This window comes from Girardinichthys multiradiatus, chromosome 4, assembly GCF_021462225.1.
Source record: "Girardinichthys multiradiatus isolate DD_20200921_A chromosome 4, DD_fGirMul_XY1, whole genome shotgun sequence".
NCBI lineage: Eukaryota > Metazoa > Chordata > Actinopteri > Cyprinodontiformes > Goodeidae > Girardinichthys > Girardinichthys multiradiatus.
In genome coordinates this window covers 33184565-33198959 of record NC_061797.1, presented here as the reverse complement: position 1 = coordinate 33198959, position 14395 = coordinate 33184565, and the positions used below count along the sequence as shown (strand labels likewise).

Here is a 14395-nt window from a genome sequence, read left to right as displayed (position 1 = left end):
GAGGACTCATCACAAAGCCCTCATCTCAACCCTCCAGAAAATGTGTGGCCAGAGCTGAAAAGGTGACCTACAAACCTCAATTACAGCAAACTATTGTGAGAAAGGTAACCACAAGTCATGCATTTTGAAACGAAATTTAACCAGATACAAAGAAATTGTAAGTACACTTTGAAATTTCATGGAAGTTGAAAAAATGCATTGAAAAGAATGACCGATTAATTTTCCTGGCATTCAACAAACATCTCAGTCCTAACTGACCTGAAACAGGAAGTCTGATTCAATATCAGACAGTGAGGGAAAACAAAAGTTAGATTTTTTTATACAGTGTATGTAAATACATGGTCTCAGGTGAGTCACATTACAGTAAAGGGTGAAAAAAAGTTTAAAAATGACATCACTTTGCATTGCTTGCATTACACTAGGTAAAAACTTTCTAGGATTTATCCTGGTGTCAATCCTACCTGTATTAGGTGTCATCTGAACCCTGCTTCCACTGGGCATATGTTCTTGGATTGTCCGTCTTTATCTCTGTTTTGGGGTCGTATCTTTGAAGTTTTTTTACAGATATGCCGTACTAAAATTAATCCTAATCCAATTATTGGTATTTTGGGGGTTCCAGACAAGAGTATTTTTATCACCAAACCCCAGGCTAATTTTATTGCCTTCTCTTCATTGCAAGCTCGGAGGCTTGTTCTCCGCCATTGAAAGTCAGACGAACCGCCATCGTTTTCTGAATCGGTTTGGGAAGTGCTCTCCTTAATTCCATTAGAAAAACTTAGATATAATAGGATCAATATCCATCAGAAGTTTAGTGACACCTGGGGCCCCTCCATTGAATGTGCTCTTACTCTCTCCTTCACTTAGTCACAATAAAATTGCTCTTAGAGCATAACCTTCTTGTTGTTAGTCAGGTGCACTGGTCGGATACACATTACTCTTAAGCATGTTTTTGCTCACAGCATGGAAAGACTCACTGATTTTTTTTCTCTCCTTTTTTTTGTTGTTGTTGTTTATCTATTTTCCCCTCACTATACTGAATGATTACTACAGTAAAAAAAAAAAAAAATCACACCCTGCTGACATTATTAATTCAATTCAGTTTTATTTATATAGCGCCAATTCACAACACATGTTGTCTCAAGGCACTTCACAACAGTCAGGTACATACATTCCAATTAATCCTAACAATTGAACAGTGCAGTCGGAGTTAGTTATTTATTCAAATTGGATAAAAAGTTTTTCTATCTAAGGAAACCCAGCAGATTGCATCCAGTCAGTGACGTGCAGCATTCCCTCCTCCTGGATGAGCATGTAGAGACAGTGGACAGTCACTGGCACTGACTTTGCAGCAATCCCTCATACTGAGCATGCATGTAGCGACAGTGGAGAGGAAAAACTCCCTTTTAACAGGAAGAAACCTCCAGCAGAACCAGGCTCAGTGTGAGCGGCCATCTGCCACGACCGACTGGGGGTTTGAGAGAACAGAGCAGAGACACAAAGAGAACAAAGAAGCACTGATCCAGGAGTACTTTCTATGGGAAGGAAAGGTAAATGTTGATGGATGTAGCTCCTTTAGTCGTTTCACCTAGAAAGAAAGAACAGATAAACTCTGAGCCAGTTTTCAAGGTTAGAGTCTGAAAGAGAGCACATACAGTTAGTTACAGTTAAGCTCAGTCAATCGCCATGTCTAGGAGAGAGAAAGGGTTAAACACTAAATGGCAGGGCTATGTGGATCATCGGTAGAGGGTGAGCATTAAGTTGTTGCCAGCAGAAGCTTGGACGATGCCCCTCTCCAGAAAGGTGTCACAGGTAGACACAGAGCCAGGCCAGGTGTAGCTTCTAGGAAGAGAATAGAGAGAACAAGGTTAAAAGCTGAAATAACAGCAAATAATGCAAAATTGGAGAGTAGTGTGAGAATGTAGCGAAGAGGGTGAAAGTGGTCGTTATGTCCTCCAGCAGCCTAAGTCTATAGCAGCATAACTACACAGATAGTTTCAGTTCAGATTATGTAGTTAAACGGCGCTTATTTACAACAATGTCGTCTCAAGGCACCCCACAAAGGGTCCCACTGATGGTCATTGTTATACTAAAAACCACAAGGATTGGGATACCTCTCTCTGTCAGACTGATTATAACAATTGGAAAAGAGAAGGGGGTCATACAGGTAGCAGAAATGGAGGGTGTGTTTGCACCTCAACTATAACTGAGCCGGTTTAGGCTAAACCTGACTCCCCCTTACTTATCCATTCTACCTTTTGTTGTTATTATTTTATTTATTCATCCATTTTTATTGTAATTGTTGTCTGTGACTAGTTTCCTTGGGGGATTTATGTTTTTGTACGTCATGTATATCATTCCAAAAATCCTATAAATAAAGAAGGAAAAAAAAAAAGAAAATGACATCACTGTCTAATATTAAGCATCATAAAAACCTGGTTTCTAAAGAGGGGAGAACATTTTACTAACCACCATAGATAAAGTCCATAGGCATGGTAAATTAGGTTAACCAGAATGGTAATGGATGAGAGCTGCTGAAGAAATTATTGATGTATAAATACATAAATGAACAGCTGCTACTGCTACAGTTCAGTCAGTTTTATATGAGCCAAACAGCTGCTGTTTACACTTGAACCGTAGTACTACTTGTGTGTTATTACATTTAATCTTATCAATGAAAAACAATATAGAAAAAAGTTCACATGTGTAACACATTTATAAAAATGCTCTTAGGAACAGAGCACACATCAAAGTGGTTTAGCAAGAGGACAGCTTCTTTAAATGCATTACTTTTAAGTCATCACTCAAGATTCTGAACCCTGCTTTGAACACTGCAAGTTTGATTTATTTCTCCATTTCAAAAAGTAAAAACAGCACCAAATGGACTAACAGCATTTCTGCTTTTTTTTTAAATATTTTTTGTTCAGTGAGTGACAGAAGAGCGGTACGTTCAGCTGACAGGAAGACAACCGCTGACATGTGAATCAGTCCTTATCACCTAGGTCACTTACCAAGCATTTTAGAACAGGGTGTGAAAAAAATGACATTTTCTCACCTCAGGTTCTCATTCTGCTTGTAAGCGACATAACAGAGCAGCTGCTGAGTTTATGTGGTCATTTTAGCAGGCAGTTAAATTTAAATCTCCAGTAAATCTAGTTTTCCATCTAATGTTTCAAACAGGCAAACAGTTCGTTAATCAGGATCTTTGATGAAAACCTGCTGTAAACAAAAAGGTTTTCCGTTCTGATTTAAAGAACGGTTCTGTACATTTGTTTGTTCTAGAAATGAGGGCATAGAAACTAAATCCTGCCTCATCTTTTTATAGGACAGAGACAATATTTAGACAACATAATAGGGGGCAAAGTCTGCAAATGCAGGTATTTTTCCATACTCTTATTGTTTACAGATTTTTCCAAACATGGACAATATTACAATCAAATTCCATATTTTTTCAAACTATTAAGCCTCTTCGCTACATTCTCACACTACTCTCCAATTTTGCATTATTTGCTGTTATTTCAGCTTTTAACTTTGTTCTCGCTTTTCTTTTCCTAGAAGCTACACCTGGCCTGGCTCTGTGTCTACCTGTGACACCTTTCTGGAGAGGGTAATCGTCCGAGCTTCTGCTGGCAACAGCTTAATGCTCACACTCTACCGATGATCCACATGGCCCTGTCTTTCCGTGTTTAAACCTTTCTCTCTCCTAGACATGGCGATTGACTGAGCTTAACAGTAACTAACTGTATGTCCTCTCTTTCAGACTCTAACCTTGAAAACTGGCTCAGAGTTTATCTGTTCTTTCTTTCTAGGCGAAACGACTAAAGGAGCTACATCCATTAATATTTACTTTTCCTTCCAATATAAAGGACTCCTGGATCAGTGCTTCTTTGTTCTCTTTGTGTCTCTGCTCTGTTCTCTCAAACCCCCAGTCGGTCGTGGGAGATGGCTGCTCACACTGAGCCTGGTTCTGCTGGAGGTTTCTTCCTGTTAAAAGGGAGTTTTTCCTCTCCACTGTCGCTACATGCATGCTCAGTATGAGGGAGGAGGAGGCCCCGGGGACGGCCCAGGACACGCTGGAGAGACTATGTCTCTCGGCTGGCCTGGCCTGGGAACGCCTTGGGCTCCCCACGGAGGAGGTGTCTGAGGAGAGGGACGTCTGGGCGTCTCTGCTGAGTCTGCTGCCCCCGCGACCCGGTCCCGGATAAGCGGAAGACGACAAGTACGAGTACAATGCCAGTGACTGTCCACTGTCTCTACATGCTCATCCGGGAGGAGTGAATGCTGCAAGTCACTGACTGGATGCAATCTGCTGGGATTCCTTAGACAGAAAAACTTTTTATCCAATTTGAATAAATAACTAACTCCGACTGGACTGTTCAATGGTTAGGATTAATTGGAATGTATGTACCTGACTGTTGTGAAGTGCCTTGAGACAACATGTGTTGTGAATTGGCGCTATATAAATAAAACTGAATTGAATAGAAAAGTAATAAAATGCAGGTAAACAACTCTTAAGTAGTTTGACACCGACAGAAGATGAAAATGTGAACCTTGATTCCTGCTTTACAGTCAATGTGTTAAGCTTTTTTTTCCCATAGCAGAAGAAGGGAAATATATAGCTTTGATGTGGATTTACAAGTATTAAAATGCAGAAAATGAGTGCTGGGAGCTGGAGGGCAGTAAACACATGTTGAGGGGGTAAAATGGTCAACACTGTGAAAGATTTTTGATACAATGCAATCATATCATGAATATGTAGTTTTCTCTGTGTGATAACCTAAAACTACCATGGTTTCACTGTCACTGTATACAAGATACATGATTCAATTGCTTTTATTTAAAAAAAGGAAAACCCAGAAAAACAACTTTTTCTACTGCAGCAAAATTGACATATTGATTATTATTGTTGTAATAATCTCATCTATAACACGCATTTGTTGTTATTTTTATTTACATAGACTTAAGCAGAATATAGAATAAACCACCTTTAAAAACAGATTAACTAGGAGGTTTCAAGTGCTCACTGTGCATTTTGCTAGTCTAAAGCTTAGCTAGCCAAATAAATGGAGCATCTGCTTCAGCACCCAGCCTGCAGTCATCTGTTTAACAAACATACAGCTCATAGCTGGACAAATTGTGGTTTTAAATCAGTCTTACATTTAGGAATAATTTGTGGCACTTCTTCAGGTTCCACACCATGACTGTCTTATTTTCGCAACTGGACAGGTTTCGAGTGGCCAAATTTGTCTTGTAAGCAAATAAAAAGTATGCAGGAAGTGTGGGACCATTGAATCTACTGCATCACTTGGCTATGCTCTTTGTCCACGGTTACAAGACTAATAGCGTAAGGTATCCTGTTTTTTTTTCCCTCAATCATCCTGGGAATTCAAATGGAATTAGATCCAATTTTACTGATTCTATGATTATCAGAAGAGTTCAAGAAACTGAATACAGTGGGTTTCAAAAGCTCAAACTATTTTTCTTAAACATCACAATGTCCTTTCCTTACATGTCCCCACTTGCCATCTGTTATTGTGTCTGCCTGATTGGTGGCTCACCACGGATTTACTTCCTCTTAGAAGTGAGAACCGAATACCCTTAAACCCATTTAAAAGTGAAAAAAACAATGCCTTATGTCAACAGTAACAAAAGCTGAAGTTTGTAGATGAAAGTAATTTTTAAAAAAGGTTTGCTACCTTCTGGATCAATGCAAACAAATTTTAACAAAAAAAAAAAAAACACACCCCGCAGAAAATAGTCAAGCCTCTTCGAAAAGGACGACTGTAAAACATAATAACCTATGTTCAAATATTCCTCATAATCTTATCATCTCACAAACAAAGGGCAATGGAAACATACGTCTGCCTCAGCTTCTACCATGGTGGAACAAACTACAATAACACAGGCAGGCCTCTGTTTATCTGTGTGCACTTAAGGCTGTGAATGACTGATATAAAGGAAGCAGACCAAGGTTACGTTGCCAAACAGCCAAGATATCTCTGCAGTGCTACAGTTATGAAAGCATAAAGCAGAACTTGACACTAAAAAACATTTCTGAAACCAGAGGAAAAAGAAAAAATTTTATTTAAATCCGAAAAACTATCCAACTGAGGAATACTTAGGTCCAGAGTCCAATCTCCTTCAATGACTGGAGCTGGCTGCATGTGGGGTAGACACTATTGCCCAACATAAACTGGTTAGCAGGCCTGTTTGTTATTTCGCATTCAGTTAGCCGTTTAATGTATTTTTTAATTATTTTTATTCAGTTGACATTGAACACATAAGTTCCATCCTTATCAGTAATTCAAAAGTGTACAAAGCTAAATTAATACAAATCTTTGCATATCTAGTTTTTAACTCAATTTCAGCAATACTGTGAGTTAGATTATCCCACTAACATATACAGAATCTCAGAAAAGTGAGTACACCCCTCACATTTTTTAAATAGTTTAATTATCCTTTATTGGGACAATACTGAAAATATGACACTCTAAAACACTGTAAAGTATTTAGTGTACAGCTTGTATAACAGTTTAAATTTGCTGTCCCCTCAAAATAACTTAACACACAGCCATTAATGTCATTAATGTGCTGGCAAAAAAAAGTGAGTACACCCCTACAACCCTTACACTTCCATCAGACTCCGGGATCTTGCTCTACCAAATGAGACACTTAATTTACTTTCATCTGAAAAGGAGAACTTTTGAGCAATGAGCCACCACCCAGTTCTCTAGTTTCTGCTTAGCCCAGGTACCATGCATCTGTAGGGATGGGTACCGAATTATGTAATTTTATAGGTACTCCGTTGGTACTACCGAGTACCTATTCATGTAAAATCAAATGGTACCATGTTTCGGTACCTAAATGCATCATTGTGACACTGAGGGAGTGGAAGAGTGGGCGATTTTCCATGCCAGACATAAATACAGCATTGCACGAACAAAAGCGTAATGACATCAGTTGCAGCTAGTATAGTCAACAAAGCAAGTATGGATGATAAAAAGTGCTTGAAAGTATGGCTCCACTTTTCAAAATGCAATTCAGATTACGCTCGCTGCAATATTTGTGACACGAAGTGCAAGGCCAGCAACGGGAATACTTCTAATCTGAGGAAGCACCTGGTTAAGCACAAGATTTTTCTCAAGGCTGAAGAGTGCACCATTTGACAGTTTCAGATCTATGGCAACAACTCCTGTATTTGGCACCGTTAGCACGCCTGCATCTGTTAGCTACTCGTTGTCTGCAAAAGAAAAGAAGAAAAGTCCCCCACACGATTACACCACCACCCTGAACCGTTGATACAAGGCCGGATGGATCCATGCTTTCACGTTGTTGACGCCAAATTCTGACCCTACCATCCGAATGTTGCACCAACAACCATGTCAAGTTCAAAGTCACTTACATCACCTTTCTTCCCCATTCTGATGCTCTGTTTGAACTGCAGCAGATCGTCTTGACCATGTCTAAATGCACTGAGTTGCTGCCATGTGATTGGCAGATTAGAAATTTGCGTTAACGAGCAGTTGGACAGGTGTACCTAATAGAGGGGTCGGTGAGTGTAAATAGGTTGATAGAAAAATTGTGAGATAATTAAATGAGTTAATTTTTATTACCACGTAAACACACACAAAAGTATCAAAAATTGGTACTGTACAGATACCGATTCCAAGGTACCGGACATTGGTACCGTATTAGTTCAAATGTGAAAGGTACCCATCCCTAGTCATGGTGGACTATGGTTTACAAAAAACCTGCGGTTATCACTACTGCTTGCAACTTTTTCTAAACCATTTTTCATTCCACTACATTTTTCAATAATGTTTGGACTCCAAACAGACAACTTTTTTGCAATTACCTTTTATGTGCACATTGAAATACCAAACGTTTAACACTGGAAACACACTACAACTATTAAAAATATAAATACTCAAATACTCAAATCAGAGCAGTTTTGAGCTGATTTTAGACCATGTTTACAAATCATTTGATGAAATCCTATCCCACTGATTTACACAGAATGTGAAGCATGACCTAAGGTATTCCCATTACCCTATTGCTCAGTTTTAGCTCCTATTTGAGCCTCAACAGTAACATACTTATTTATAGTTAGCCAGTTGTTAAAGTGCCATTGTCCATTTTCTACTTAAATCTTTGACCAGAGTATGCAGGATATTACTCATCTTTTGGACATTGTTTCTTTACTGTAATGAACCATTATGTTTGCTTGTTTACATCCCTAGCAGCTGATATTCAGCCAAGACAGATCCTGTATGACAGTACAGAAAATAAGGCTATTAACAAGTCAGATGGGTATGTATAAATGAATAAAAAAATGCTCTTTCAAAAGTTTAAGCAACACAAACTTCCTTACAATTTGCTATCTTAGTGCTAATTGCATTTGATTATTCTTTCAGTATTTGTCATTATCGGCAAACATTGCAGAAAGTTATAACTGAAAAAACATTCATTTAAATAAAGAAAAGAAGAACTTAACTCACATCTAATCAATAATAATAATAATCTTTATTGATCGTTGCACATGGACATTACAATGAAATTTGTCCTCTGCATTTAACCCATCCCTTACAGGGAGCAGTGGGCTGCCATTGTGTAGCGCCCGGGGAGCATTCTGGGGCTAAGGGTCTTGCTCAGGGACCCAGAGTGGTAATCTGTGGGATATGAACCTGGCCCCTTGTGTCCCCTCTGGAACACAAACCTCCTGTTCTAACCACTAGGCCACCATTCCCCTAATCAGTGCATCACTGTGCAGATTCTGAGTGTCTACGCTTGTTGGATGGGTGCGAAAACTTGTTATCACTCATGTAAAAACTTTGTGCCGAGTGCAGCTGCACTCTGCTTTGTATCATGCTCTGGTATGCAGTCCTCCCTGTGTGTGTGGGATCTCCGTTATCTATTTGTACACACACACACCAGAGGCTGAATCACATTCTGTGAGAACCAGCCTCTTCTCTCTCACACACACACACACACACACACACACACACACACACACACACACACACTGTCTGAACTGTCTGTTGAACTCTGCATATAAATAAAGAGATAAGGTGTCAAAACTTTGTAGTCTGCACTGCAAAGTGAGCTACCCTTGCTGCAAGTAAAACTGACTCTTTATCATTCTTGCCTCTGAGTTGACAAATAATACCTAACAACGCTTTTATGCAAAAGCAACAATATGACAAAAACTGCTCGTAATTTTTTTCATTAACGACATTCTTCTCAGAGCCTGAATAGAAAATTACTTTATTATAAAGAGTTGATCGGCTATCTGTAGAATCAAAGTAAATGTATCTTAAATATTTGCCTTTCCTTCCACTATCAGTGCAGCATTTATTCTCTATAATAATCCTACTCCTGCACCCTCTAAGCCATCTTTATCATACTCCTCTGTTTGCCCATGCCAAAAGGATTCAGAAACAAATGAGTGGTTTTTATCTGCTGGTACAAATATACACTGTTATCCCTGATATAAGATTCTATAAACAGGCCAAAGCTGTAAACAATGATCCTGATAAGGAATTTTATCATGACAAATAGAATGTCTCTTTTACAAATAACAATTTTGCTTTTAACAAACTTACTTTTCCAATACCTAAAACGTTTAATCATGCACTCTGTATAGATAATAAAAGATCCAGATGACATGCCTATTTGGAAGTTTTCAAATATGTTGATCACTTAAACCTGCAATAAAATGTGTTAATGTGTAGGAAAATGTCAAAGTGGTGGAAATATCTTTAGACAACATGGACATCCTTCCATCCTCATGCGCTGACATGACCCTTCATTGTGTACTGTCAGCATATGATATTGTATGGCTGGTGGTGTGGACAATACACATCAAGCATTCCTAGAAATTATTTTATAAAATGGCCATGGTCAAGGTTTCTATCACTTCATAAAAAGGTTTTCATTCATCAGTTGATGGTATTAAAGAGATGGCTCAGATGGTTTGGCGTTTTAAGGATTTCTCCAAGTCAATAAATGCATCAACAATAAGAACTCATGTACTTTAATAGACTGAAGTTTTTATAAACACAGATAAAAGATTAGGGGCATATGCTTTGATGCATAAACTGGGACCATTTTGCTATTCCATTGTTTTCTCTTGGATTCAAAACTACTTCCATCAAAAAAAACTTTAGTACCGTTTTTCCCCTTTCATGTCCTATAATCACAGTAAAGTGTACCATCTATAGCCCCAACGTGGAGATTCTCGGCATGACTTTAAGACCATTCTACTTGCCAAGAGAATTTAGGAGTATTTTACTGTTTGTTGTCTATTCACCTCCAAGCAGCCAACCTTCCCTGGCAGCCTGGACAATATCTGGCTGCGTACATGAACTGCAGGTAAAACATCCAAACTCCCCGACTTTAGTCCTTGGTTGATCTAAATCAGTTGTAGCCTTACAAACCAGCTGCCCATTTTCAACCAGTATGTGAAAATGCATAAACAAAAAGACAATATTCTGGCCAAATATTTTGTGAATCTGAAAGACGCGTATGTATAAATACAATGCTGGATTCTGACCATAATGTTGTGCATATGATCCCAGTGTATAAAAACCAAATTCAAAAGATGTAAACCAGAAAAGATCTTGTGTGCATCTAATTATTCCTAGAAAAGAAAAATCTATCCAAATAACAAATAATCCAAAAACATAAAACTAGTGATAAATAGAAGGAAAGTTGCTTTCAATAACAAAGACAGAAAACATCCAACATGGAATTATAAGAATAATTCAGCATTTTGATAATGTTTCGGATTCCATGAGATGTACTTGTATAATAAACAGCAATATTTACCAGCAGTTTCTCACAAGAAATTGAACAAGCTCCTTAAAACATATTGTGTGGATCCTACTGAGCTTTGACTACAATTATGACATAAGCCTTGAGTCATGCTCGTGGCAATTAAAAACAAAACAAAAATAGTCTTTAAAATCTTATTCAGCATGACTGTACACGAATAACAGTTAAGCAGCCAGCAGAATGTAAATTAGACCATTTGGGACATGAAGGCTCCTGAGAAAACTGTGACACTAGGACTTTAGATTAACTTCCCCATTTGGTTACTAACACACATACAGACGCACACGCCAACACAACTGGAAGATTTCCTGAAACAGTAGCGACAGTGTAAAAGGTGAGCAAGGAAGGTGTGGCCAAAAGGTAAAAGGCAGCAGCTCTGATGTGAGAGATATCGTTACTTCACAAGTTAAAACAAACACCGTCGGAGCCTCGGTTGTAAATTGTTCTTTACATTACAACACACTGGCTGGAGACGCACTGCAATTTCATTGTATACCTGAATGTGCAATGACAACAAAGAAGTGGTATAATCTGTTCTATTCGCTAGAAACCTGAATAACGAGCACCACTGTTATTTTCCATAGACTTGACACATGTAAACAAGCTCAGTCTCAGTCTCACCACACAGTCTCTGTTCCAGCCACCCGGGATCTCTAAAACATCTCAATAATTACGGCCACACTCACCCAGAAGATACAGGCGTAGAAGAACAAGAGGAATTTCAAAAGCGTGTAGGAAAATATTTTGCAGCATTGACTTTCGCTTTGGTTAGCCATTGTTTCCAGTGTGTCTAACCCTAAATGAATAGTGTAAATTTCAGCGCGTCTCGTCTCTGTTGACTGCAACTCACTTCCGGGTTGTCATCGCTGCCACACCTGTAGGCGCGTCAAGCTGCTGAAGAATGGTCGGATAGTGGGCCTAAAATACAGGTGCGGCTAAATCAATTAGAATAAAATCGAGAAGTTAATTTATTTTGGAATATCAACTCAAGAAGTGAAACTCATATATTAAATAGATGTATTGCAATTTAATTCAATAACGAATAGTTTTTGTTGCAGTCAATCTTGATGATTTCCCTAAAACAAAATTCAGTCTTTTAAAACATGTCAGCCTACTAAAACGGCAATAATGTAAATCCCCTTAATACTTGGCTGCAGAGGCGGTGCTAGGATTCTGACTTATAGGAGGCTCAGCCCAAGTCAGTTATATTTCATTTGGAGGTGGCCTAGGCTAGGGGTTTGAATGATTGTCTAATTGTTGTGAATCGATTATTTTTTAAATTACTTTATTTTGCTGTTCAATGTTGTTAGTTGTTTTTGTTTTTTTTCAACTTTTTTACTCATCTGCTCCAATTTTTTATAAACGATGACGAAAACAGTTTAAATCTCTCATATTGAGAGGAGGTGGATAAAATCGCTCAGCTTTGCTGTCCCTTCAGCAGTAGGAGGAAACTAAATTTCTCCTCCACCAGACTTAATGGCACTTGTCTGACTTAGAAAAGAAACATCTTTATTAACTGTTTGGCATTAAAGCTAAGATATCAAAAACAATTATTGGTCACCTCTGCACATAGTTCCTCAAACTACCAATTTGTTTCTTCTTCTTCTTTGCCTTTTGATTTATTGCAGGTGATGTACCAGACAGTGACTGTATTGAGTAGAATCAAAGTGAATCAACTTCTTTTTAGGTAACCATATGGAATTGTAAAGGCATCATTGGGGCTTAATGCAAGCTCTGACAGCCCAGGTCTAAATACGCCTATGGTTGGTCGGGCCAGCTTTTGAATGAATTACTGCATCAATGCAGTGTGGTTTGGAAGGGATCACTTTTTTTGCTCTGTTGCTCTTTTGCTCTGAGGTGTCCAGTCCTGCTAAGGAATGGGTCACTGTCCTGCAGTCCATTCATCCTGAACCTGCTGTCAATATGCATCACTAAAGAGATTAAACTTTCCAGGTCCTCATGTTAATCATTGCTAGCTAATACACCCCACAAGTAAGTTTAGCACTCCATCATGACTCAGCAGCTACACTTGTCATCCACTTTATTAGGTAAACCTGTAACACATGCAGCAAATCAGTCAATTACACAGCAGCAACATAGTGCATTTACACATCTAGACATGGGGAAATGGCCTGCTGATGTATTTTCACTCAACCATCTCCTGGCTTTACATAGAATTGTCCACAAAACAGCACAGATTCAGCAAACAACAGTTGTGTGGACAAATACCTCTTTTCCACAGGCTCTACTTTGGTTCTACTCTACTCAAGCCATGTTGCAAGCATTTCCATTACTGGTTTTTCTGGCCCGGTACTGGCTTTTTTGGTACCTGCTCAGAAGCAGGTATGATCCAGGCTGAGTAGGAGTGAAACATGATGTGAACAGACTGCTGTTCACTGATTGGCCATGGGCCAAGAAGAAACAAGAAGGTTTTCGCTGAGATAGCACTGAAAAGTTATTAAAACTGAAGAGCGACTACAATAATATTAAGAACCACAATGGGAAGAGCAGGCCAAACCGAATCATAATTTTACTATTATGCTAAATCATAAACCACGCCTGAAGGTGTAAAGAAAAGAAAATTAACACCTCAGCTTTCTGAATTACATGCAAGCGGGGTGCAGTATTTAATAACATCCTAAATCAGTTGATCAGACATAAAATCAGCTGCTCAGATGCACATACATTTTTCCCAAAACACACAAAACAATACCACTATGAAACAGCGAGTTTGGTCATTGCTCCGTGTGGCGATGAATTACAAAGAAGGCCTTTGTCCTCATTCTTACGTTTTCTGAGACAAAAACAACTCCCTCGTAAATTTTAACTTCTTCAGCTAAACTTTGGAGCTTCACCAGAGAGTAGCTTCTTGCCATATAGCCTCTTGCATATACACAAAAAAAAAAATATGCAAGACATTCTTGCATATACAATAATACAGACATTATTTGTATTTCCTTTATTTATGTTGTTATTCTCCAATCATTTATTTATTTTATAATGTTTCACACAGATTACTTTAATGTGTTGATGTCACATAGTACGAGTGGAGAAAAATCCACTTGATAATGGGCAGGCTGTTTTGAGATGACAGAAAAGCAATAGTAACTCAAATAACCACGTGTTGCAACCAAGGTCTGCAAAATGCTGTCTGAATGCACAGCATCTCAAACCTTGATGCAGATGGGCTGAAGCAGCAGAGGGCCACTATTGTCCACTTAAAACAGAAAGAAAAACAAAGATTTTCACAAGCAAACCAAAACTGGACAGCAACGGACTGAAAAAATTTTTTATCTTTTGACTCCACATCACCACCACCCTGGCAAAGAGTATCTTAAAACCCCCCACTAGGTCAGTTGTGCTAAAAAGCGCAAAAGCTGTCATTTCTTATTTTCTGCACCCTCCATGTTAGCCTTAGTCCTGCTAGTCATGTGAAAGTGCCCACATGCTGCATAAGCTGTGCACACATAAAGAAGAGTCAGAAAAATCGGCCTTTTCTTCCTTCTCTTCCATGAAAACCCACAAACATTATTTCAATTTGGGGAAAAGAGCAAACCTGAGGAAT

General features: G+C 38.7%; 1 protein-coding gene across 2 annotated transcripts in view; it reads right to left on the bottom strand.

Annotated features, from left to right (window-relative positions):
• The window catches only part of tspan15 (tetraspanin 15), a 62612-nt gene extending 50918 nt beyond the window's left edge, over positions 1-11694 (bottom strand). Inside the window, exon 1 of one of the 2 annotated variants that reach the window (XM_047363981.1) lies at positions 11517-11694. In XM_047363981.1, the coding sequence (XP_047219937.1) occupies positions 11517-11606 (90 nt within the window). In that variant the 5' untranslated portion in view covers positions 11607-11694. The remainder of the gene's footprint in view (positions 1-11516) is intronic. The other variant, XM_047363980.1, reaches the window with a different exon arrangement.
• Positions 11695-14395: the final 2701 nt, after the last annotated feature.